Raw genomic sequence first — 25,561 nt, forward strand, 5'->3', positions numbered from 1 at the left:
CCAGGCCAGTTTTCACATTCATGTAGTTCAAAAGAGATCTTAAGCATCATGTAAAACATCCTTGTTACATGCAGTGGAGTAATTTATATGAAATGGGTAGCCTTTTCTTGCCTTGTTTCCTATGAAAAAGATAGTTGAGTAAGTGATTCTTAGAAAATTGTAATTTCCTGAGTTTTGCGTATACGTTTGTAATGGTTATGGGAAAAGAGGAAAAAATAACATGCCACCAGCAAATGCATGTTTAGAGAAAAATCTACCCCGGTTCCAGTTTAAGTTTACTGTTTTACTTTCATAACAGCTCCACAGAAAGCTAGGCTGAATTAAATTGACTTACGGGTCTGTTTGATACCAAAAGGTAAAAGGAGTTATGTTTGCAATTCTGTCAAACTGAAATTAGCATAAAAATTAATTTTGTGGTAACAAGCAAAAATCATGGCACAGAATTCTCAAAATTGAGTTTAAACCAACTGAATGTTCCTGATAACCTAAAACTTAAGTGTAATATAAATTGAAACACTAGAAAGCTCATAACTTCATAAAATTCATTCAAATGTTCCTCTTTATTAAAAATAAAAATATATGATGTATTTTCCCAATTAATGCAAAAAGTTTGCTCAAAAAAATCAAAGGTTATAAAGGTTATAAATATTAGAGGTTTTGTTTCTAGGGGGTGTGCATTCTTATTGCTTTAAAGAATTAGAAAAAAATTAGAAATCTATAAATAGTTATTGTTCGAAATGAAAAATGATAAAATGTTACGTTTTCCTGAACACTATTGAGGTTGAAAAATTTAAAAACCTTTATATGAACTATTTGTATTATTTCTTCTGGGGACTACCTGTGTAATAATCTTTTATATAATATGTATATATAATACATCCTTTGCTAATTTTTCTATTGGGTTGTTTGCCTCTTAGTGATTTGTAGAGACTCTGAATTTTAGTGGTCTCAATCTTTTTGTTGTTATATACCACAAATATTCTCTCCTAGGTTTTGGTTATGGTATTTTCATTGCCTTTCTTTGTGTGTGTGTGTGTGTGTGTGTGTTACTATAGAATCTCACAAAACTAAAGATAAGACATATGAGTGGTAGGCTGCTTTATATCTCTGACAAAGCAAAATAATTTTTTTTTTTTTTTTTCTGCGGTACGCGGGCCTCTCACTGTTGTGGCCTCTCCCGCTGCGGAGCACAGGCTCCGGACGCGCAGGCTCAGCGGCCATGGCTCACGGGCCCAGCCGCTCCGCGGCATGTGGGATCTTCCCAGACCGGGGCACAAACCCATGTCCCCTGCATCGGCAGGCGGACTCTCAACCACTGCGCCACCAGGGAAGCCCAAAGCAAAAGAATTTTAACTCCTGTCAGTGATCAAATTAAACCTGAGAAATCTTCTAGAACTCAAATGCACAGAAGTATAATCAGGCTTCAGAAAGGCTTCAGAGTCATTAGACTATAGCTCTACCATCCAACCTCCCACAACTCCCAGATTACATGGTTTTTTCCCTCTGCTCAGAGAAATCTCTTCTGTTCACTTATCCATTCATACAGAGACCCGCAGTGGTGCCTCAAAATGATACCCTCAGTCTCTGAACTGACAAGACTGCAATTTGGCTCTAGCCATCTAACTCTAATTTGATCCTAAAAAACAGACTTGGCATCATCTTACTAGAACTCATTAGGGTGGGAAGATGATAAACAGAGAGTTGAGCTGAAACAGAGAGTTGAGTTGAGCTGTAGTTGGAGATGCCTCCCATTTTGTTCTTCCTGAAAAGTTTCAGGAGCCTACAATGACTTTGGAAAATTGAAAATTGCCATTATTACATCTGTGCAGAAACCTTTTCAAATCTGGTGAGCCATACACCATTTAATTAGGAAGTTTATACTTGGATGTTTCCTTGAATAGTAAAATGTTGCTTTACTGATAGCCACAGGCAGGAAAACAACATAATTATTTAAAAATTAATATTAATCTTTTAACTTGGGGTGTTGCTAATAGAAAAATGATAGTAAAGTGACAGGAAAAGACTACTGAATTTAAGGGGAGGACTTTGAGGCAGTGAACCCACATTTCCCTTTCAGAACCTCAGCTGTGCGTCAGTCTTTAATAATGTCTGAAAAGATGTGTTGAGAAAATGGCAATGTAGGTAATTTGCCTCCTGTAAGATTTTAATTTTTTTTAATAGCAAACTATTTAACGCACATTTTTGTCTGAAAAATCTTCACTCCATCATTAAAAAAATTTTCATGGATTAAAATACTTTTTCAAAATCTCTTTCAGAACTGACAATTTACATATGTTTCAGCTCAGTGTCATTTGAAAGACCTGAGCTATTAAATCGCCTTCTCTCTGAGTGGTTTTTGCCCTAATGAAAGGTGCATGACCATTTCTGCAATTATTCTGCATGGAATAGGGCTAAATTTTTGATAATTTCTCAGCGCTACTGTTTTATCAGTGAAGTGATTAAGTCTATTCTTGTCCCAAAGGTCGAGCTTAAGCAAGACATTTTCTGTACCATTACATTAAATTAAGACCTATTAAATCAGCAGCTATTATAATATCTCAAGAGCAGTAGTCTCCCCACCACACGCACCAAGGAACAAAATGCAGAGGAAAATGCATGTAAGCCCAGCAGTTCTGAGAGTTTGATAAATTGTAGTGGGAAAAGCTGTGTTGGGAAAAAGACCTTGTTTTAAATTTCAAAAATTTAGTGCACGTGCTTCTGGCTTGATTCAACGTTCAAAAGGTGTTTAGTTGTACTTGGATAAACCATCAGAAGGTGCATTTGTTCATTCTATGTTAAATTGTTCAGATTTGGAATTGATAAGGCATGCTAAAAAGGGAGCATAAGACACTACATTTTCTTTCTGTGCCCATCAATTAAAACTTGAGCTTTCTAATACTGTTCTATTTAATCAGTAATCTTAAAATGAGAACCCTTTATCTTAAAAAAAAAAAAAATCAATTTAGTTCAGCCTCTTGATGTGTGTCAGAATGGTACACCCTCAGCTGCGGAGCCCCGGCTGCCAGGCCACTAAATGTAGTTGAGCGTTGACTAAGGGTGTCTCATAGCAGAGGAAACCTACCGCAAGGGACAGTCCAGAACAGTCATGAGACATAATACAGATAAGGAGGACACAGAGGGAAGAAATAAAAATTTAAATATCCACACACGTTAGTAAAAACCGTGGAGAAATGACCTTTCCAGACCTCTGACTTTGCAAGTTGATATTGCCCCTCTGTATTTTTAGTGCTTTTAAGTTTTAAGCCATTACAAAAGTCTTAAATATGTATCCTTTTCTGTATACAAATATTATATATCATTACCATTTTGTTATTGCAGAATATTTAAAAATTCTTCCTTGGTTATAAAATCTTATCATAGAGACATATAGTCATGAATATTGAAATTTGAATTTCTGTTAGTTCTTATATGGAGTGAAATGGTAAAACTTACTGATTTCTGTATTTACTATTTTTGAGATCTTGGTCATTTATCCATGTCATAATAGGGGTAATAAACACCGCTACTGTTCTATAAATTAGTCTTACATCATACAGAACAAATTCCACAAAGAAAAATACAAATTGCTTGTCCTAGGAAGAAATGCTGTAGTGATCATTTAACATTATTTAGTGTTTTAAACTGTTAATTCTAGCAAACGTGAAAACCACATTTGAATTTTAATGTAGTTATGAAAATGATAGTATTATATTTCCAATGTTTCATAGACATAGCTCAAATTCACATACAAATTATTCAGTACATCCATGTACATCTAGAAAGTTATTACTACTGTTATTAATCTCCCAAATATGTTGTCTAAAGAAATCTGTATCACGTCCTGCTCGTTACGGAAAATGCTGAAATAAAACAAGACATGGTTTAAAGCTTCAGTTTCTATGTAACAAATTAACTGAAAAGAAAAATCCTTATTAGACATCTGTGGTTGAACACTGGCACCTGGGCTTCTGTGGCTGTGATTAGAAACTTTGAGAAAGATATAACCCTTGATACTCTGAGCTCGGGATGAAGCTCTCTGAGTGTGAGTGCAGGCATAGCATTCATTCTACAGCTCTGAAACCAAGCAAAAGTTCAAGTGAACAATGAGCCTATGTGAGATGGTTGTCAAGAGACATTACAGCGTCTTTGAGCAAAGTGTTTAAAACTCAGGCTAGGGAGAGGGATTAGTGTCCTGAGTGTGTGGATAACTACACAAATGTACTAAAAATACCTTCCTTAACTAAATTGTTCTTAAGGAGATTCACATATTTAAGAGTTCAATTAATAGTATAATAAGAATTTATAAAACTGCCTATATATGTTGCTATTAGGGAATAAATAGAAATTTTGAATTATTTGAAGGGAAGCATTGATAATTGAAAATGTTATTTCTCTGAAAAATCTTCACATTTACTTTTTTTAAATGTATATTTATTTATTTATTGGCTGCGTCGGGTTTCTCTAGTTTGGCTTTCTCTAGTTGTAGATAGCGCGCTACTCTTTGTTGCAGTGTGCAGGATTCTCATTGTGGTAGCTTCTCTTGTTGTGGAGCACGGGCTCTAGGCACACAGGCTTCAGTAGTTGTGGCACACGGGCTCAGTAGTTGTGGCTCGTGAGCTCTAGAAAGCAGTCTCAGTAGTTCTGGTGCACGGGGCTTAGTTGTTCCACGGCATGTGGGATCTTCCCAGACCAGGGATCGAACCCGTGTCTCCTGCATTGGCAGGCAGATTCTTAACCACCGTGCCACCAGGGAAGTCCCTACATTTACTTTTTATATGAAATAAGTTGTTCCTTAGAAATATCCAATATGAATATGATTCCAATAGAGAAATGAAGAGACATTTAATTATTATACTTATTAATAGTAGACTTTATTCTGAACCAAATCACCTAGCCCATTTAGGAAAGATAGATAACAGTGTAAAGGACACTCAGATTGCTTCCTTGGGCTTGGGAAGATAACTCAGCCAGATGGATTTTTATAACTTGCATTATGGTTCTAATTGTCCCTAAGTGAAGAGTTTTGCCTTAAAATTCTACCCCATTCTTTAGAACCAGCTCATACTTCTCTCACTTGCCTTGTATAACTCATTATTCCTGAGCGCTCATAACTGAGCTGGATGTTTGTATAGGGATGGTAGCTTTCAAGTGTGATAAATAGCTATAAGACTCAGTATTTAATAGTGATTATGAACAGTGATGATGATAAAAAGATGTCCCGCCCAAGAGGAAGAACAGATACTCTTTATTCTGTTTCTCTAGCTCTAGGCACAATTAAGAGAGGCTAAACAGATATAATACAAATGTTCAGGTATCATTCCAATACGCTGGGCCTACCAATTTGGCCTTGATGGTCATGGATGCCCTTTCCTGGTCTATGTGCTTAGGAGACTGGAAAACCCTAACCACACGTTTCCATTGTACTTTGGGATGTTGAGTAATGACTGAAAGGACTGCAAAGCATTTCTAAAACTATGACAAGTGTCCAGATATTGTTTATTTCTATATTTATCTGGCATAAACTAATAAACTGTCTATTCTTAAATTTTTGATAAAATAAGAAGAAACATGGAATGAATACATTACCTGATCTTTCATGGTCTTCCCTAAGTCTTTCACATCTTTCATGTTAATGGCATTCTTCCCTCCCTTTTCCTTTCCCTTCTTTTTGTTTTTCTTTTTGAACAAGCATTTCTTACAGATACAAAAGCAGCACGTCAGGACTAAAAGGACTGCGACTATGGCTATGGCAATTAAGGCCCACGGTGGCACTGAAAGAAAAAAAATGCAGAGACTATTAGTAATAAAGCATTTACATCTGCAAAACCTTTAAATTCATGGGCTGTAAAGATAGCTGTTCACTCATTCATTCGTATTCATTGAGCTCTAGGCACACTGCTTTATCCATGTGGTTTCCCCAGCCTAGAAGAGTGTTTCTATCTTTTCCCCCTCGCCCTTCCAGGCATGCCAAATGTCATCTCCTCCCTACAGCTTTCCCTGCCCCTCCAAGCTAGATTTTCAACGATCCACTCCTTCATTTCTTCAGAGCTTACCTCTGGAGTCTGGCCTTTGAGTTCAAGCCCTGGCTCCACCATTTTACTAGCTGTGTGACCTTGGGCAAGTTGCCTAACCTCTCTCTGTCTCAGTATCCTCATCTCTAAAGTGGAGGTAAATTGGTGGGTATCTGATAGTCTTTCTGAATATTAAAATAAGATGCAGTACCTGGCACATGGCAAAAACTTAATATTAGCTGCTATTACTCACCTATCAAATACTATAGGTTCTATTAATATGCCCTGGGCACAGTGGAAGGGGTAGATATTAATCAAAACAACAGAAAGACAAATGTAAAGTCCTAAAAGTAGTGAAGATTAGGAAGAAGGACTTGGTGCTCTGAAAGTCGATCATGGGGAGATTTACCCATGCAGGGTCTCTGGAGGTAGGGCAGCGGTTATAAACCCAGGCTTAGATTCAGGCTTGGCCACTTACAGGCTTCGTAACTGGCCAGATTACGTGTGTTGAATTGCTGTTTCCCTCTCTATAAAATGAAGATAATAGTGGTACCCGTTTCATCTCTTTTCAAGGTTAATAGACTAAAAATCTTAGAATGGCATCTAGCACACAGCAAGAATTCAATTAATATTAGCTTTTTAAAAAAAATATTCGAGGCATAGGGCTAAGTACTGTGGGTGATACAGCTCAGAGTACCTATGGGGGCATAAAAAATGCACATCAATAAATACATAAAAAGAAAGAGGTGAATACACTGAGAGGAGTTTGATGGATATGCTAAGAAATTGAGAGGAGGAAGAGAGGATTTTTAGATAAGAGCATAGACTTCAGATTCACAGGGTCTGTTTAATAAAGCATACACAAATAAAGACACTCAAGCATTTTTTTCTATGACACGTTGTCCAGCTACTAAAAGTAACTCTTCTTTTCTCATTTGGCATCCCCTACACATGTGCTTATAAAAAAATCAGGTCTCATGGAAACATGGAGGATTTCAGTTTGCCTAGAAAGTCATTCAACTATTGAGATTAATCACGAGAAGCAGTAATTAGATTTGCCTGTTGTAATCAAAAAAGACATTAGTTACTGAAATGGTAAGAAAAAGTGCTATTTTCTTCTACCTACATAAACATCATTAGTATCTACGATTGCTGAACACAAGTAGGAGTACTTTGATGACGTAAAAACGCCGAAAAATTAACTTCAAAACTGAGAAAATCCGCTCTCTTGGCTCCTTTTGCATTTAGCTTCATAGTGAGGAAGACTTACTATGCATATTATTCTAGCTTATGAAAGATGACTAGATGTTACCCTAAGGACATATAAAACCATAACTGCTGAAATTGTGTTTTCAGCCAAAGAAAGATTTGTGTGAAAGTTACAGATAAGCCCATACCCAAAGACATGCTTTCTTATAGGTCTCTAATCTCATTAAGCAATCATATTTTTAAAAAAATGTAAAGGGAGCTTATGTAACCAATGATAGCATTCACAATACTTCATTTAAAAGCTTCTACCTCTTTTGATCTAGTTAAAACCCTGCCATGCGTGAAGGAGAGAGCCTGTGTATTCACGGTGGGTGAGACAGTAGAATAATGACCCTTCATTTTGAACCTCGTAAATTATTCTCCTAGTTGGACTTGCGTGATAGTCTCTCAGAGAGCTACATAAAAGTCTCTTAAATTACACAGGGCAAGACAGAGATCATTTGACAACTTAACAAAAAGAAAATAGACAGTGACAGCACAGGAACATTATTTAAAGGAGGTAAAGAGATAGGAACATAGGATTACAGGAAGAAATTTGAAATAGTGCAACTTGAAGGTGAATTATAATCACTGAAAAAAACTCTTATTTTTGACTTCTATTTCCTATAGTGCTGCTGTCTTCTAGATTCGCTTCCAGCTGATCTTCTGAATAGCTTAATTTTAACTTTGAATATATGAAATTAGCAAAAATTTCCTCACAACTTACTGGTACCTTTAGATGGAATTTTTAAAAAGCCTTAATGCTATCATTTTGTGTACCCCAATGAAAACTGGACTGAATAGTTAATTATAAACCAGCATTTTAAATTAAATGCAGTTATTTAAATTGAATTTTCGTGCTAACAATCTTATTTCGTAGGGCAACTAAATTTCGAGAATTTTGTAAGTTTAGTCAGAAACACCATCCACAGTATTATTACTTTGTAGCATTTATAGAAATAAGTTTCAATATTAGTGAGCAAATCTCGTGAAATATATTTTGGATTACGCTAAAAATTTATTGAAGACCTACTTATTACGGGCCAGCAGCTGTGCTTTACATACATTAAATCTCATGTAATCTTCACAGAAGTTTTGTTCATTAGCCCTTCAATTTTATAAAGGAAAAACTACAGATTGAATAGTAGGAGAAACTGAAATATATATTTACATCATTAGGTTAAAAATATGCATATTATACATGTATACAAAGGAAAAGTCCTTGTGGGGCTGTGAAGCCTATTTAATAGGACATTTTACTTTTGAAAAAAAATGGAGAAAATAACAGCAAAAGATGCTGCTAAGAGTGATTTCTTTATTTTATTTAAATATAAAATATAGTTTCAATCAAAAATAGGCTCATCAAAATACTGCTACTGGCAGAAAGCTATCAGCTTATTGTTATTGCTACCCAACTATCATTAAATGGAATTTTATAACATGAATTTTAGCATTTAACTTAAGGACCTTTCAACAGAAAATAATAGACTAATGTAAAAGCTCTCCATTAAAAATGTTATTTTCATCTTCTAGTTAATGAATTAATCTCACATATCATTTAACCTGAAGGTAAACCGGTGCGTAAGAATTAAGTCAAAGTCAATTCTGCTTCTGATGTTTTAACTTAGATTCTGTGGTACACAGAATAATGAGTCCTCAAAAATGTCCACATTCTGATCCCTGGAACCTGTGACTATGTGACCTTACATAGCAGAAAGGACTTTACAAATGTGATTAAGGATCTTGAGATGGCGAGTTTATCCTAGGTTATCCAGATGAACCCAGTGTATTCACTGTGGTCCTTCTCAGTGAAAGAGGCAGGCAGGAGTTTCAGAATCAGAGCGATTTGAGGATTCTGTGCTTCTGATTTTGAAGATGGAGGAAGGGACCATGAACCAAAGAAGGTAGGTGACCTTTAGAAGCTGGAAAACGCAAGGAAAGGGACTCTCTCCTACAGCTTCAAAAGAATTAGTTCAGGGTTTCCCTGGTGGCGCAGTGGTTGGGAGTCCGCCTGCCGACGCAGGGGACGCGAGTTCGTGCCCCGGTCCGGGAGGATCCCGCATGCCGCCGAGCGGCTGGACCCGTGAGCCACGGCCGCTGAGCCTGAGCGTCCGGAGCCTGTGCTCCGCAACGGGAAGAATTAGTTCACATAGTCATTATAAAAAAAAACAAACAAACAAACTATGGAGTTTTCTCAAAAAAATAAAAGTAGAACTACCACGTGGTCCAGCAATCCCATTCTGGGTATTTACTGAAGGAAACAAAAAATCACTCTCTTGAAGAGATATCTGCACCACCACGTTCACTGCAGCTTTATTCACAATAGTCAAGATATACAAGTAACCTAAGTGTCCATCAATGGATAAATGGATAAAGAAAATAGATGGATAAAGAAAATAGAATATTATTCATCCATAAAAAAGATTCCTTCTGTCATTTGAGACAACATGGATGACCCTTGAGGGCATCAGGCTAAATGAGAAGTTAGAGACATAATTCATTCAGACAAATACTCTGTGATGTCAGTGAAATGTGGAACCTAAGAAGTTGGAACTCATAGAAACAAAGAGTAGAACGGTGGTTACCTGGGGCTGGGGGTGGGTAGGGGAAATGGGGAGATGTTGGTCAAAGGGTACAAACTTTCAATTATGAGATGAATAAGTTCTGGGTGTCTGACGTACAGCATGGTAACTGTAGTTAACAATACTGTATTGTATACTTAAAATTTGCTTAGAGAGATCTTAAATGTTCTTACCACATACACACAAAATGGTAATTATGTGAGGTGATGGGTATGTTAAATGACCTTATTGTTGTAATCATTTCACAATATATACGTATATCAAACCATCATGTTGTACAACTTAAACTTATACAATGTTATTTGTTAATTACCTATCACTAAAGTTGGGAAGAAAGAAGGAATCAGCCCTGCTGACAATGTGATTTTAGCTCAATTAAACACATTTTGGACTTCTGACCTCCAAATAATAAATTTGTGCAGTTTTAAGCCAGTGATTTTGTAGTAAGTAATTACAGCAGCAATAGGAAGCTCAATAGAGACAAAGCAGACCTCAAGAGATTTATAACATATGCTGCATATAGATGAGTATGCAATTGGAATATTAATGTGGGCTATTTCTGTATATGTGGTGATCTTTTCTTCTTATTCACTGTTTTTATCTATGCCTTCTGCAACCATTTTCATGATACTAACAGTGCACTCAAGAGTCTCTCAGAGACAACCAATGATTTTCTTCTGGCTAAACCCAAACTACATTGTCAGTGGTATGAAAAAGTCTTGATCATGTATTCCTTCTTGAAAATTTCTTCTGCTTTTGTTTCTACTACCCTTACCAGCACCTCCTTCTGTGGCTCGGACATTTTCTTCTCTTTCCTTTCCTAATCCCCAGTGTCAGATGGAGTTGTTATTCAAGGCGCTTAGCTCTGTGCTCATCTTCACATTCCCTCGTTAATAAGCACATCCTTTCCCACGCCTTAAACTGTAGGTCAGTTACTGTCCCTTCCCTCTGTTCTCTAGAACTGTGTTCCCAACTGTCTAGGAAATGTTCCCTATGAATCTTTCATCATCTTCTCAAACCAGTTCTCAAACCAGCTCTCAAACCAGCTATGTGGCTTCTGTCAGTGCTTTTATAATTTCCTGCCTTAGACATTGGAACCACGTGGAAATTCTAATTCCCATTTCCAACTGATTGGCAAGTCTTGTAATTTCTTTGATACATTTTATGTTTTTTTTTTTTTTAACATCTATTTGACTTGGAAGGTTTGGGCCTGACATTACCTCCCATCTGATCTCCCTTCCCATCAGTTATCTCTTCTCTCCATTTTACCCATCCATTGTCATTGAACAAAACTTTCTTTTTTAGAAAATTTTATTGAAGTATAGTTGAATTACAATGTTCTGTTAATTTCTGCTGTACAGCAAAGTGATTCAGTTATACATATATATCATTCTTTTTCGTATTCTTTTCCATTATGGTTTATCACAAGGTATTGAATGTAGTTCCCTGTGCTACACAGCAGGACCTTGTTGTTTATGAGCACAGCTTTTCTCATACATACTTTTCAGTCATTTTGTGCATAGCTTTCACAGTCCTCTGTGTTTGGCCCACCCCACCTATCCACCTTTCTTTCTCACTGTTCTCCTATACCACCTGTAGTCCCGTCAGACAGGGCAACTCATTGTACTTTGCTCAGTTCTACCCCCATGTTTTTCTAAAGCAGATTCCTTCTTTTTTGAAATGGCTTTTCTTCTTCCTCTTTGGTCATTTAAATAATACTTACTTTTCAAGGCTCAACACAAGTCTCACTGAGTGTTGACAGATTTTTAAATAAAAATATTGCATATATTTGCTAAAATTTCCCCCTCCCACCCAGTGGGAAATGGGGACTATGTGGTATAATACATTGGGTGGTTTGTTAGACTGGCATAAAAACGACATATAATGTAAAAATAAAAAGACAAACCTGTAAAAAATGTATAAAAGGTATTTAATAAACTCCTTCCTACACATGAAATTCACTTCTTGCTGATTTAAAACTCAGCTCTTTGTAGATTATTCATGACATGAAGCACGGATGTTTAATGCAAACACAATAAAATTAATTTGGAACCAGTTAGAAATAAATTTTCATTAGCTGGTCTTCTGTTGGAAAAAACCCAAACAACTGTTTTCCCTTATCAAGAGAGGCTGTTCTTTCATGGGAAGTCGGCAGTTTAAAAAATTAATTATTTAATCGAACACCTATTTATGGAGCATCTACTGTGTGTCAGGCATGTTTCTCCGGTCTGGGATACAGTGCTAAGCATGGTTTCTGCAATCATGAAGCTTTCTATCGACTTCCCAGGTATTAAATCTAGGTCTAATTTACTTTTTTAAAAAAGTAACTTTTCGTATTTGCCAAGCTCAGTACTCAGAACATAACATAGTACATTTTCAGGTAGAAACTACATGGCTTAACACGCCCCTGTGGACAAATTTAGAACTCCAGGGGTATGTTTATTGATGAACTCAGCAAGTAAATATTCTTCCTACAATAAAGATGTAACTCTCAAACTGAAAAGCCTCATTTCCTGCCTCACCCCCCCCCCCCCCCCAGGGAGTTTGGCAGTAAATAAATTTCTTAGATTATTTACTTAAGGGGCCCTGACATATATGTAAAGAAAAAGTAGACACTCTAAATATCCTTTTCTTTAATAGAGCAAGAAATATCCTTTTCCTTAATATATGGTGAAATCAAAGATAAAAGTCTCACCAAGAACAAGAGTATTTCAGAGAGTACGTTTATAAAAGGGAAAATTTTAGCATTACTGATAGCAGTCATGTGTGTCAACCTTATGCTCCCAGATCTGAAATCTACTCATCAGACATGCGTTGTGCCTCAGACCTACAGAACGAGCAGTTGGCGAGAAGAGCTGTTTCTGATTTACACAAAGTGCCCTATGGCTGAGGGGAGGCCTGCTCGAGCTCTTCTAATTCTAAGCTCTCACCTCCAAAGAGACTTTTCTTTCCCCTCTCTGAAATGCCTGACTCGGTACTGTCTGCTTAATGGTGCTCAGTAAATGGCTTGAAAGAAACCCACATCCCCACATTCTTGAGCTCAAGTAGGAGAGAAGTGGACAGTCTCTGAGGCCCACCACCCTCCCACGTGTGTCTTCTGTGGGTCAGCTACTCAGTCCCATGTCCTCGGCTCTGATCCTCTCGTTCCTCATTCCCAGTTAGCTACTGCAGTCTCCTAGGCTGGCAAACTTTGGTGGATTTACTCATTGGGTTCAAGGTTTAATCGAGGACAAAACTTACTGTTTTTTGTCTTTCTGCCTTGATTTCACTTTCTGGAGCAGCTCTGCATTATCTTTCCATGTCATTCCCATCTATCATATTAAGAAACAACCTTAAATTCATAACTCTTTCACAAGACGAGCCATATTTTCCTCTCTGAGAAATGTAAGCTTGTACTTTTATATCAATTCTTATTATGTGAGCCAAGAGCCTCAAGATACACAGGTAATATCATTGCTATGGCCACTGCAAAAATTCAGCAATATCTTCAAGCATTTTCTACCTTTGATGTCTCTCTGTTTGTCATATGAGTGCCTCACCACTGCACTAAGGTATGTGTAATTCATTTTATGAATAATTTATATAAAAACTTAATTCTTACATTTACTGAAGATTTTTGCCAACTTCCAGTTTTACCCCATACAGTCCATCTTTCTAGATCATTATACGTTGATGCAAGATGCAGAATACAATAGAAAAACAATAATTTTGCTCTTAACCAGTAGGAAAAATAATCTGTATGTCAGAGCTTTGCTTTTAGACTGTTTATAAATAATTATTAAAAAACAGACAAGGATAATGATTTTTCAAAAATTGGCAACAAAAAGAAAAAAAAAGAAAATAAGCCTTGCATTTTAAAGCGTTTTCTAAATTACGGAATGCAAATGGAAAAAAAAGTTCTGCAAATATGTGGATTAATACACTCATTAACCACCTCTGGAGACAGACTGTTAAATGCAAGATTTGAAATAGTGTATGAAGTAATTCAGAATATGGCTTAAGATTAAACCAACCAGTCAAAGGTCAGAATGAAGAATTTCTCATTATAGACCGAAATGGCTTCAAAGACCATGCATTCTTGGCTTCTGGGTATTAAACTTATTTTTCTTCACTATTTAGAATGGTAGTTCTAAGCCCCCTTTGAATTGTATGCTCTTTTTAGAATATGACAAAAGCTATGGGCTCTTGATGGGAAAATGTGTGTATGTGTGTGTTTGTTTAAATTTCCACACAATTGGGAGTGTGTGGCACTCTTGTGGAGATTACAGTTCCCTAGGTCTAGAAGACCATTGGATTCTGAAGTAAAAACTCCTTTCTGAGAGCATCAGAGTAAAATTCAAGATTAGTGAGTTAGGGAAAATGTAGTCTTTATTTGGTCATTTAACCTTTCACTTATTTCTTCTGGGCAGTCTGCTGTGTGCTTATTCTATGCTGGGGGTGGTGGGGAAACAGAACCCAGAGAAGATGGGCCCCTTTATCTAGAGATTATGAAGACTTAACTCCCAGGAATAAACTACAGGAGACAGGAGGCAATACAGAGTTAAACACAGAATTCAGTGGAGTAGGTGGGCTCGGCAGGTAGCAGGTTAGAGAAGAGCAAGATAAAAGGTCCTAGAGTTCAAGGAAGGCTTCATGGAGGAGGTGAGTCTTGAGGTGAGCTTTGAATCCTTGCTTGGTACACAGTGAAAATAGTGTTTTGGGGACTCCAGTTCTTTTCTTCCCTCCTTCCCTTCCTGACTCCCTCCCCTCCTGCCTATCTGTCTCCCTCCTTCCCTTTTTTCCTTTCTCCTTCCTTTCCTTTGTGTTTTAGACTCCTTTTAATCTAACTTATCACCCAGTGACAACCTTGCTAAACAAAGCTCTCAATAAGACACGGACTTATGAAAATCTACATTAGATTTTTTTATCATAGTAAATGGAAAGACATTTCTTTGAGGTAAACACACGTGGCCTTCCCTGAATACCCTTCAGAATTACCTTCTTAAGAACACATTTCACATTTCCTCTAATGTAGTTCTGTTCAGTTTTTCAATATGAGCCCCTGACAGAAAGCAAACTGGAAGATGTGTCTGTATAAATATGCTGTAAAAATGATCCAAGTCATTGACTTGAGTCAGCTACTCGTGGCTTTTTAAGGTGGATGGAGTGCGTAAAAAATAATGTAGGAGAGCGGCTCGCTCATTCATTCATCCATTTGAATGTCTATTTAACACGCTTATGCTCGACACATTGGAGGAATAGTGAAGTTTGAAACAATTTTCTTAATCAGCTTCCAGTCCAGTTGGTCAGATTTGATTAACAGACATGCAGCAGTTGTGAACAATACCAGATAGCATGTTAAATGCCAAATTAAATGGGGCCTTTTGTTAGATTCTAATTCTATATAGTCACAGCAATCTTATTCTACTTGTCCCATGAGCACTAGTTTAGAATTATTTTTAAAAACCTTAAAATTTAATAAAGTTAAAAAAAATTTAATAAAGTTAACACATAAAAAGACTTCAGTAAGATACACTGCTTTGATATGCACAAAATCACAGCCTATACATTGATACATTTTTACCAGAACCTCTATCCCTGCTGAATAACTTACTACGGTTATTGATGTTTCTGGCTGAATGCAAGGATCAGTCTTGGTAACAAAAATTAGTCGACTGAAGGCCATTTTATCTGCACAGCACAGGTATTAACCAAATAATTAATTTTATAAAATGTCTGTAATAATCGTCTGCTTTCAACGATAAGGCCAAGTCATCCATATCTTCACAATATTGGAATGTCTGAAACTTGACATGGAAAATGCCATTGGGTCTTCAGGCAGAGATAAGCTCCCCTCACAGCTTTCGGAGGATTTAGATAAGGCTCCAGAGTTGACTCAGGAGCTTGCTCTCTGCAGCCTCCAGGGAGAAGTGTGTTGGTAAACATAGAGGGATGCCAGGTAAGTGGGCAGAGATGAAGGCAATTCACTCGCTAATCAGTGCTGAAGCTCTTGGAAATTTGTAACAGTTTTCAATCATGCTGTGGACGACACAATTTTGTGGTTAAAGGGAAATCCATTTATCCTGTAACATTTGTAGCATGTCTCTCTCGAGTTTTGATTTCTACGTTCAAAACTAAGAAAAATTATGTCTCGGGTTTTTTCTTCCCAGAGCGGAAGCTAACTTTCTTCTTGACTTTTGTTTGCTAAGGCTTCAAATTAAGCATCTCTTGGATTCTGATCCAATTAGTATTTGGTTTTCTTTTGATGCTTTGAATTTGGTCAACTAGGTCTTTAATGTGTTGTCTGTTTTTGGCAAAGATGGCCAAGAAAAGAGAGACTTTTCCAAGCATTGAATATGGCACCCGTTGTTAACTTTGGAATAATTCAATAGTTGAGAGTCTACCTGTTTCTTTACTAAGCAATTTAATGTTATTAGGAGGAAATCCAATTATGATAAAAGAATGTCAGGTAAATGCGCAGATATACTCCCTGCTTCCCTATGCTCTTTTGTAACAGAAGAAACAGACAAACAAAAAGGCCATTTGGTTTCATTACCTGCTTTTTGGAAGGATTTTTCTCCCCTGTATTTCCTGTTTATTATTCTGGGAGCAAACGATGCGTTTTCAGAATTCCCTGTAACTTGGAGAGATCTGATTGTACTGACAGGAGAACTGTGTGGTTGCCGTGCATGAGCGAAGAAGGGCAGGACATTCGAGTCTTTCCAGTCATGAAAGGGAAGAGTCAGGTTCATTAATTTCATCACTATACAAAGTGACAGGCGGACAACAGTGAAAACAAAGCCGCTCACTTGTCTAGCTATCCACGGGACACTTTTCCTTGATGATCCAACGGATTGCTGCTGCTACAGACCCACACTTACGAATTTTCCTTTCCAACTGTTGTTGTCTCTGTTTATCTCAGTCTGTTTCTCTCCTTGGCAATTTTATGTGTCCAATTCACAATCTGTAGCATCATTTCTTTTTTTTTGTTTCCTGGTTCTTGGATGTGAACTTTCATTTTTAGTTTACAGCTCCCAAGATCCTTGATTTATTTCCTGTTCTTGCTTTTGACGGGGTCTCCCTATGCTGGTCAATCTTGTATATGGTGACTTTTTCTTTATTTTTTGTTTTTCCTGTTAAATATTATTTCTCTCTTGTTTAGAGCTTGTGCTTCTGAGCACCGCAGCAGTGGGCATGTGACCTCAAGGCCCTGCACGTCTTGTTGGTCTTTGTAGATTCTCACAGATCTCCGCTAAGAATGTAGAATTCCTTTTATTCTCTTCTCTTTGTCAAACTCAGTTATTTCTTCCTTTGAATGACTCCCAATGGATTTCCTCCAAATGTCTACCTGAGTAATACCACGCAGGAGCCCTTTGCGTTGTCTCTCATCCACATTCATTTATGCCTTCTGACTTGTATTATCGCGTATTGATCCTTGTTTTCTAGTAGCTTTGTGATTTGTCTCTTCAACATGAGGAGGCTATCTGAAGAGGGATACTGATATCTTCCTTTCCTTTGCCTTCTATGAAGTATCAGTTGGGTTGGGTACAAGGGTAAGTCTTAAGTAAATGCTTATTGAATAAATGAAAGTATAATTAGAGGCAGAGACAGCCTTCTTCAGATACTGTTTACACACAGGGCCTGGTTCCTTGGACACCTTGTTGAAACTAAAACGTACACTTAAAAAGAAATACTACAGATTAAATCATGATAAACCTTCATACATACATCAACTTTTCCAGATTATTTAGAAAATCTGTGCAAGCATCCCTTATTTTTTATTCCAGATAGACTATGGAAAAGGCAGTAAACTGGCTTATTTTTTTCTGTCAATTATTTTTTCTAAATGATTTTTATGTCATACGTCTCCTTAAAAGATTCGATTAAAATCGTACTAGTAATGCTGATATGCCTTTTCCTTTCTTATATCCAGCCCCTGCAGTATTTCCTAACTCAATTTCTCATTTATATGGTTCTTTCATTTTATGACACCCTTTCACATTACCTCAACTGATTTGACCCTAAAAGCCCAATTGTAGAGTAGCTAAAGTGGATACCATAATCTCCATTTTACAGATCAGAGCACTGAGGATCTGAACTATGGTTCCTGTAATGTGATTCCTTTTAGAGTTGAGATCAGACCTAAGTCTTTGGGGTTCAATTTTCATGTTCTTCTTATATATTGTGGCATTCTCTCGTGTCCACATTGACAGATGAGCAAATGTTCACTAATTATATCACTTCTAAGAAGAGTTTAGTTTTGCGAACATATTTGTATATTACTGTCAGGCTTCTCTTAACTGAAATAAGTTTTAATTGTTTATGCCAAATCAATGAAAATCATTTGTCAAAAAATATTATTGATAATCGTAACAGGGCAACATCAGATATAATAAGGATCATGGATCTTGACTCCAAGTTCTGCCACTTAAATTGCTAAATCAATTTGATCAAGTTATTTAAACTTTCTGAACCTCAGTTTCACCCTCTGTAACAGGGGAGGTGGGTGAAGCAAGGAGATAATGATATAAACTCTGACTTGCGATATGTAAATTTATGACATGCAGAGTGCTTAGAATGGTAGATAACATGAAGGAAAGTTTTAAATGTCAGTATTATTTGCCAGCAATTCCGATGAAATTTCACAACTTGAAAATGCTTAAAACTTGGCAGAAAAAACAAGTTCTGAAAGTTACGTGGATAAAAGATGAAATACAAGCAATTTTGTATGTACTGTACAGTTCCCAGTATGCTCAAAGTGTTCTGCCCTAACAATATATCTGAATGTCAGGGTAACATTCTAAAATAAAGATTGCTGTTTAAAAACTGAAATGCAGAGCATTTTGGTAGTCATCAAGCTATTCATGGATAAATAATTGAATAGATCAAACTTTGGGGGAACATAAATAATTGTCCCTCAGAGTTGCACTGGCCAACGACTGTTTATGTTATTCAAATAATGCAAGCAGCATTAGAATAATATTAAGTTTGTATTAATGGAAATAAACATGTACTGCTTCGTATTTTCAGTAAGTTTTCAGCCCAGCTAACACTTCCTGAGGTAAACCTTTTTATTAAGCAGTAAAGATATTAGTGGAAAGATTTTACTCTTTCTACTGGCAAAATGGTAGATTTTGCTTGAACACGGTCCCCGTTTCATGGTGCTTACGCATTAATAACAACATGCTCTTGATGCTGTTTTTTTTCCTCCTTAAAAATTGGCCAAGTATTATAAGAGACTGAAAAGCTATCTTGAATTCAACATTTATTGTTCAGTGACTATTTACATACACATTTAAGTTATAATGATCAATTTTTATTAAGAACCAACTTTGATTTTATACCATTTGTTTCCATTGAATAATTTATAAAATAGTTGGGTTTATTATTTCATTTAGATAATATCCTCATTCACAGATGGTAAACCTAAAGTACCAAAAATAATGACTGTCCTAAGATTCTGGGGAAAAAAAACATGGCCCAATCTTGAGCTCAGTCTTTTGAACATCAAGCTCTTTCTACTAATCCAATTTCTGATAATTCCTGTTTCAAATCAATCAATGATGTTGGGATTTAAACTTATCTAGGATCACAATTTTTGGTTCTTTGCTATTTAAATCATTCCAATGTCATATTCATTTACAGAAAACCTTTATTTTCTGCTGTCTTTGCTCATTTTCAAGAAAATTAAGTTAGGAGCCTATAGTTTTCTTTTGGTGGTTTTGACTAGGATTGAAACAGTAGCTGAAATTTACATTTGAATATGATTTAGTAAAATAGTGAAATAGAGGATTTTCTTTAAAGATTGAAAGCTATGAAACTTAATGGAAGGGACAGCTGTTTTTTCCCCCAGTAGTTTACTTATACGTAACCATCAAAGTCAAGAACCCGGCTGCTGCACAGATATTGTAATATTAACATGTATGCTTGGAGGATCACTAAATCCAGATATTGCTTGGAAGAAATAGAACTGTCTTACTAGACTAGTGGCCTCCTAATATTCTTTGGAAAAGGATAGTAGATCCATTTCTTAACATACTGAGGCAAATGCCTTTCAAGTAATAAAAAATTTTATATTTGAAGTTCATCTTAATGATTTTAAATGAAATAAAAAATGGAGAATTCAGTGAACTGATGTGGGTAAATCTTTTTGACTAAAGGTCAAACTATTATCTCTGAAAAAGATGTTTACTTTAAATTAAATATTGATGGACAGAAAGGAAGAAAATAGCAGAGCACTCAACATAAAACAGGTTATCAGAAGAAGGATCTTGAGGGGAAAAAAAAAGAATGGAGAGCGCTATCTCCTATTGAAAAAGCATTCCACTAACCTCAGAGGATAGCTCGCTGACCTAAAAGCGGCAACTGATTGTAGTAAGTCATTTCGTTAATCAGTGCTCTTTGAAGTCCTACCATGCCTTTGAGACAAATGGAAGAAAAATAAGGACGCATTCTATGGACACTTCAAAAGGGGCAGTAAGTGACCCTATGTTTATGTTGACCTGGGTCAGCTCCCTCCTTGAACCCAGGGTTCCTAACATCACTCCCGGTCCTTCTTGAAGCACATGGTGCTGCCTTGTGCCTTGGTTTTCTCTTTTCCATTCACTCTACCACCTCTGTGGGCTGCTTTACGCATATATGATAATGTGGGGGAGTCAAGAGAGGGAAGAATACAGTACGGAGTTTGGGGAAGCCATTTGGGGTGATACGTTCTTTGGCACTTTTTCTGATCGTCTCTGAGCAGTCATCTAAATGGTGAAACAGGGAGGGGAGGTTGTAAGTGGTCTGAGGCTTGCATACATTTCCAGGAGAAGAAGAGTTGAGACCTATCTCAGCTTCAGCAGTGCTCACAAGGATGCAGAGAAAGCATTTGTCACCACCAGGTTCCTACCTGGTGAGAAGTGTGTCAGGTGCCTTATTTAGGGATTGAAAGGGTGAGAATCTCAGGTAGAATCTCAAGAACACAAACGTGAAAATGATTAAGATGAGTTTAAGGAGGTAGATTGTTTTGTAAGGTTCCAGTCACCTGTGTAATTGGACATGTGGAATGATTATGTAATGTTTAATGTAAAAAGTGATCTTTGCTCTAGCCCTCACCCCAGTCTCCCCCAATCAACACCAAAGATTTTACAACAGCAGATGCTGACACCTACGGCTGGAAAAATATTAGGGGAGAGTCATGAGGTTGGAGTTAGAAGTATTTTCCTTCAGAAAGACGGGATAAATACTGTTCGTTTTAAGTGATTTTGTAATTTTCTAGGCAAAAGTCCAACTATGGCATAAAACAAAATAGACTTCTTGGAAAAAAGCGCAAAGTATAAGGAGAAAAAGTCTTGTTAACACAACTGATCAGAATCATAATTAATATACAGTAATGGAAAATAAGTTTCTAAAATGGCTGAAACATAATTATTATTTGGTTATTGTTCTAAAGCAACACTTAAGAGTTTTACCTTTCTAGAAGGGAATAGATTTGGATTAATTTTCCTCATAGAGCAGTTATTTTGGCATGATGTCAATATAATTTGATTTTTAGTAAAGGTAAATGTTTTTGTGTGAATTTTAATAAATTTGAAATTTAATAACTGAGACAGTAAATTCATAGAAAATCAATTATAATTCTATATATTACTTCAACTCATCGTGGTATACTAAAAGGTAGTAGAGGTTTGGAGTCAAAGAACCCTGAGTTTAAAGCGCAGTGAGTCTTTTTCTTCTTTGAGCCTTTATTTCTCTCCATGAGAAGTGGGAATAATAATACCACAATAATAATTGAGAGAATTCCATGAGGTAACACATCTGACACTTGGCAGATAGATGAGATTTAATAAATGCTAGTTCTCTTTCCAATTTTATATAAAATAAATATATATCAAATTCTGTTCTAAAGTTTAATATTTTTCATCCTGAAAGTATTTCTTGGTAACATATTTAAAATGATTAGACCCAAGCAATAAACTATATGAAACCTGCTGGGTTTCCTCTAGAGCCCTGGTTCTATTTGCCTGTCAAAACTCAAAGGAAAAGAAAATTGGCCCAGTGTAATTGCTACAAGTTGGAAGGAATATAGATAATTTGGCATTAATCCAGCATCAAGTAAAGAAGACCTTTAAATCTTAGCCAGTGGGACCTATAAGAGAATTAAAGACCTGTTTTCTATGAAGGGAGAGTTAGCAAAAATAAACAGAGTATAGCAGAAGAGACTGAAAATATTGGGGGCAGAGAAGTAGAAATCTCTTAATTTTAAGGATTGATATGTACTGAAAGAATTTTTTAAAAAAGAGCAGATCTGGCATAGTTCATGAAATCTTAGAGGCAATGAAGCTTGGCTGGCAATGATGCCTGGCCATCACTTACACTGTCTGACTGGGTTTTAAGCCTATGGTTTTAAAGTATATTAATTCCTGTTTGAGAAACCTGCGTATTAAAAAAAATTTTTTTTCTTGAAGTATAGTTTATTTGCAATGTTAATTTCTGCTATACAGCAAAATGATTCAGCTATACATACATATATTCTTTTTCAAAGTCTTTTTTCTCTTATAGGTTATTACAAAATATTGAGTATATTTCCCTATGCTATACAGTAGGCCCTTGTTGGTTATCTATTTTATATATAGTAGTGTGTATATGTTAATCTCAAACTCCTAATTAAATCTGAATGCCTTGTTAAAGTAGCCTTACACTCAAACGGAACTTTATTGTATTTGTGGTCCTCTGAGGGAGCACCTTGGGCATCAGTTTCTGAAGGCATTTTGGTGCGCATGTAGGTGAAGTAAAGCCACCAATAAAAATTTCTTCTCAGAAGGTTTCTATAGTATTATGACTGTGCCTTATTAAAGGCAGGAGAATAAGAACAAAGTCTTTAAGATTGTTTTTCTTTGCAGTTCAATGAAATAGCCTTTTTCTCTGACTGCTTATTTACTTCCACCAGTCCTGACAAGATATTCATTTAGAATACCTGCCAATTTCAAAGCAACCAAGAGAGCGTGACTGAAATTGATCAGAACGAAGTAAATGCAGCAGAGCAATAGTAGGTAAATGAGAGGTTCTACTCTGAGTTTTAGCAAAACAACCGCTGCATTTGAATTTATTCAAGGCCATGGGAAATAAGGAACAGTTACATTAGAACAAAGAAGAATCTTTTTGCCAGTTAGACTCAGCAAGTTTTGCTTTCTGGCTGGGAATTCCTGTGGGAAAAATAAGTATTTCTAAATCTTTATAAGTATTTCTAAATATTTCTGAGGTGTGTTTGCTCCTCGTCACATATATCTCCATGTTATCAAGTCCCTTTGGAAAAGTAAAGCTGAGTTTTTTTTCTAATGTCACAGTTATGATAGAAGTGAGAAATTCTCCTTTTATTTAATCGTTGTCTTATTTTGCATGTCTCAGTTAAGCTTTAAGCCTACAGGTGTGAGAGTACATCAAATTCAGGATGTGCAATAAATAGGAAATTCAACTGAATGCCAGTTATTGTTTGTCATATTTAAAAACTGTGGATGCACTTTCACCTTGCTTTAAATTTAGAGCTCTGAATTGTGTTTTCTTGTAGAACTCTGAATGTTAACTCCAGATGTTTTCAAAAAAGGAAGAATTTTTCTTTAATTGAAAGAGTGTAAAATGATGGGGTGAATACAGGGGAGAGGACGAAGAGAAAGCCAAGGTTCAAACTGGTTATATACTGAATATTTAAATTGATTTATACTGAACATTTCCTTTGTTTTATGTGAAAGAAGCTTCCATTTGCTTCAGGTTCTATTTTCCTTTTCTTGATCACCAAACTTTCAAATCATATGTCTCAGCAATTTCCATGCAAATGGCTCATAATTCTATTATTTTATCAAGTCACCTCTTAACATTTTCCCTTCTTATCCTCATTTATACACGTATATTTACAGTTGCCTTCACAGCACATGCAATTTTGTATTCAGCTTTTTTCATTATGAATGTTCATATGATACTACATGGACTTTGATTTTTTCAGACATTATTACAATTTAAGTCAAGCAAAAAGGAATAAAGTGTGATGTCCATTTACCTCACACCAAGCTGAAGAACTAAAAGATGATGACTGCTGAGGCCACATAGGACCACCTCTGATTGCATTTCCTGTCTCTTCCCAAGATGTAAACTCTGCATGAAATTAAGTGTTTTTAATGTCTTATTCCTGTGCATTTCCTTATGCTTTTACATAAGTGTTCTTAGGAACTTTGTAGATTTAACTCTTCATTCCTAAGAGAACCACAGCACACATTACAGTGAAATCTTAACAGCAATTTGAACTTTCAGTGTTAAGAGTCAAAATGGCCTCAGCAAAATAGCCACAGCAGAGCAGTCAATGCACCGTCTGTGATTTGTCTCTCAAATTACCTAAAGACATCCCACATGCCCAGAAATCCATGCTTTGTGTTTTCTGTGTAGTTCAGCAGTCACTCTGTCTATCCAGGGAAGCACTATCCTAGTTAACAAAAGTGATGCGGTTCTGGAGTCTCCTACCTCCATGCCTTGTCTACTTGGCATCCTCACTTCATTTGGATTGTTTGAAAGTCAGGATGCTAAGTCAGAAAAACAAAAGAAAGGAAACATAAAACCCTGCCTTCCAACACTGTCACAATCATTTTGAAACCAAATAAATCAGACTCATTATTCCGTAGTGTTCTTTTTTTTTTTTTTTTTTTTTGTGTTACGCGGGCCTCTCACTGCCGTGGCCTCTCCCGTTGCGGAGCACAGGCTCCCGACGCGCAGGCCCAGCGGCCATGGCTCACGGGCCCAGCCGCTCCGTGGCATGTGGGATCTTCCCAGGCCGGGGCACGAACCCACGTCCTCTGCATCGGCAGGCGGACTCCCAACCACTGCGCCACCAGGGAAGCCCTTCCGTAGTGTTCTTAAATGTGCAATTCGTAGGGATACGTAAAATAAAGGTGTACTTTAAGCTGGTCGTCTTCTGAGAATGAGATGTGTTGTTTATTTTCGAAGCAAAACAAAATAATCTCTATTTCTATTAACTGTTTAATTTGCTTCCTCATCTGAGAAGTTGATCTTTTTCTCCTTTAAGTAGTCTCACCCTTAGGGAAATAAAATGCTAAGCATCAGAGGAAATTCAGGTGTCATTGGGAGGCATCTTAAAACATTTGAGTTAGCTTTCTTCCTACTCTTTTGACCCACTATGTACACAGCAAGGGATTTTCACTTCCAAGGCCATAACCCAGGCTATCAGAGAGGATATGGATGTGAACATCCATTTCCAAAAGTATTTGAGGTTAATAGTGAGATGCTTTTCTTTCTTTCTTGGTTCACTTAACAGTAATGTTCCAGTGGGATGATGATAGATCCCTGGTTTCTGTTTGTTCTGCACCAAAAGTGTGACCTCATTGCAATAACCATTGGCAAGATGATAATTTAGTTAGTACCAGCCATGAAACTAACACATAATTTAACCTTAATACGTGACTGCTAATCAAAGTCAAGTGTCCAACCATCAAACATGCCGATTGACAGTTTTGGAAGGATAGAAGTTGACTATTTTTCCACATCTCAGTTAATATACCTTTGTCTACAAAGTTGAAAGTGAGTTATTGTCTTATTCTAACTTTTAATATATTTTCTTCAGTTTTAGATAAAATTGAATTTTGATACATGCTGCTAAATGTCTATTAAGGTGAAATTTAACAAAACTCCCTCTGTTGCTCTACATCTTCAAGGTCGTTTATCTCAGCTATGGCCACGCAGAGACTCTGCTAGCAA

At 36.6% G+C, this 25,561-nt stretch overlaps 1 protein-coding gene across 2 annotated transcripts in view; it reads right to left on the reverse strand.

The window, feature by feature from the left end:
• SYT1 (synaptotagmin 1) overlaps window positions 1-25,561 on the reverse strand; it is a 546,324-nt gene that overhangs the window by 142,116 nt on the left and 378,647 nt on the right. For both annotated transcript variants that reach the window (XM_065886932.1, XM_065886933.1), the window contains one exon: window positions 5,587-5,771. In XM_065886932.1, the coding sequence (XP_065743004.1) occupies window positions 5,587-5,771 (185 nt within the window). The remainder of the gene's footprint in view (window positions 1-5,586; window positions 5,772-25,561) is intronic.

The sequence above is a fragment of the Phocoena phocoena genome, chromosome 11 (assembly GCF_963924675.1).
Source record: "Phocoena phocoena chromosome 11, mPhoPho1.1, whole genome shotgun sequence".
Classification (NCBI taxonomy): domain Eukaryota; kingdom Metazoa; phylum Chordata; class Mammalia; order Artiodactyla; family Phocoenidae; genus Phocoena; species Phocoena phocoena.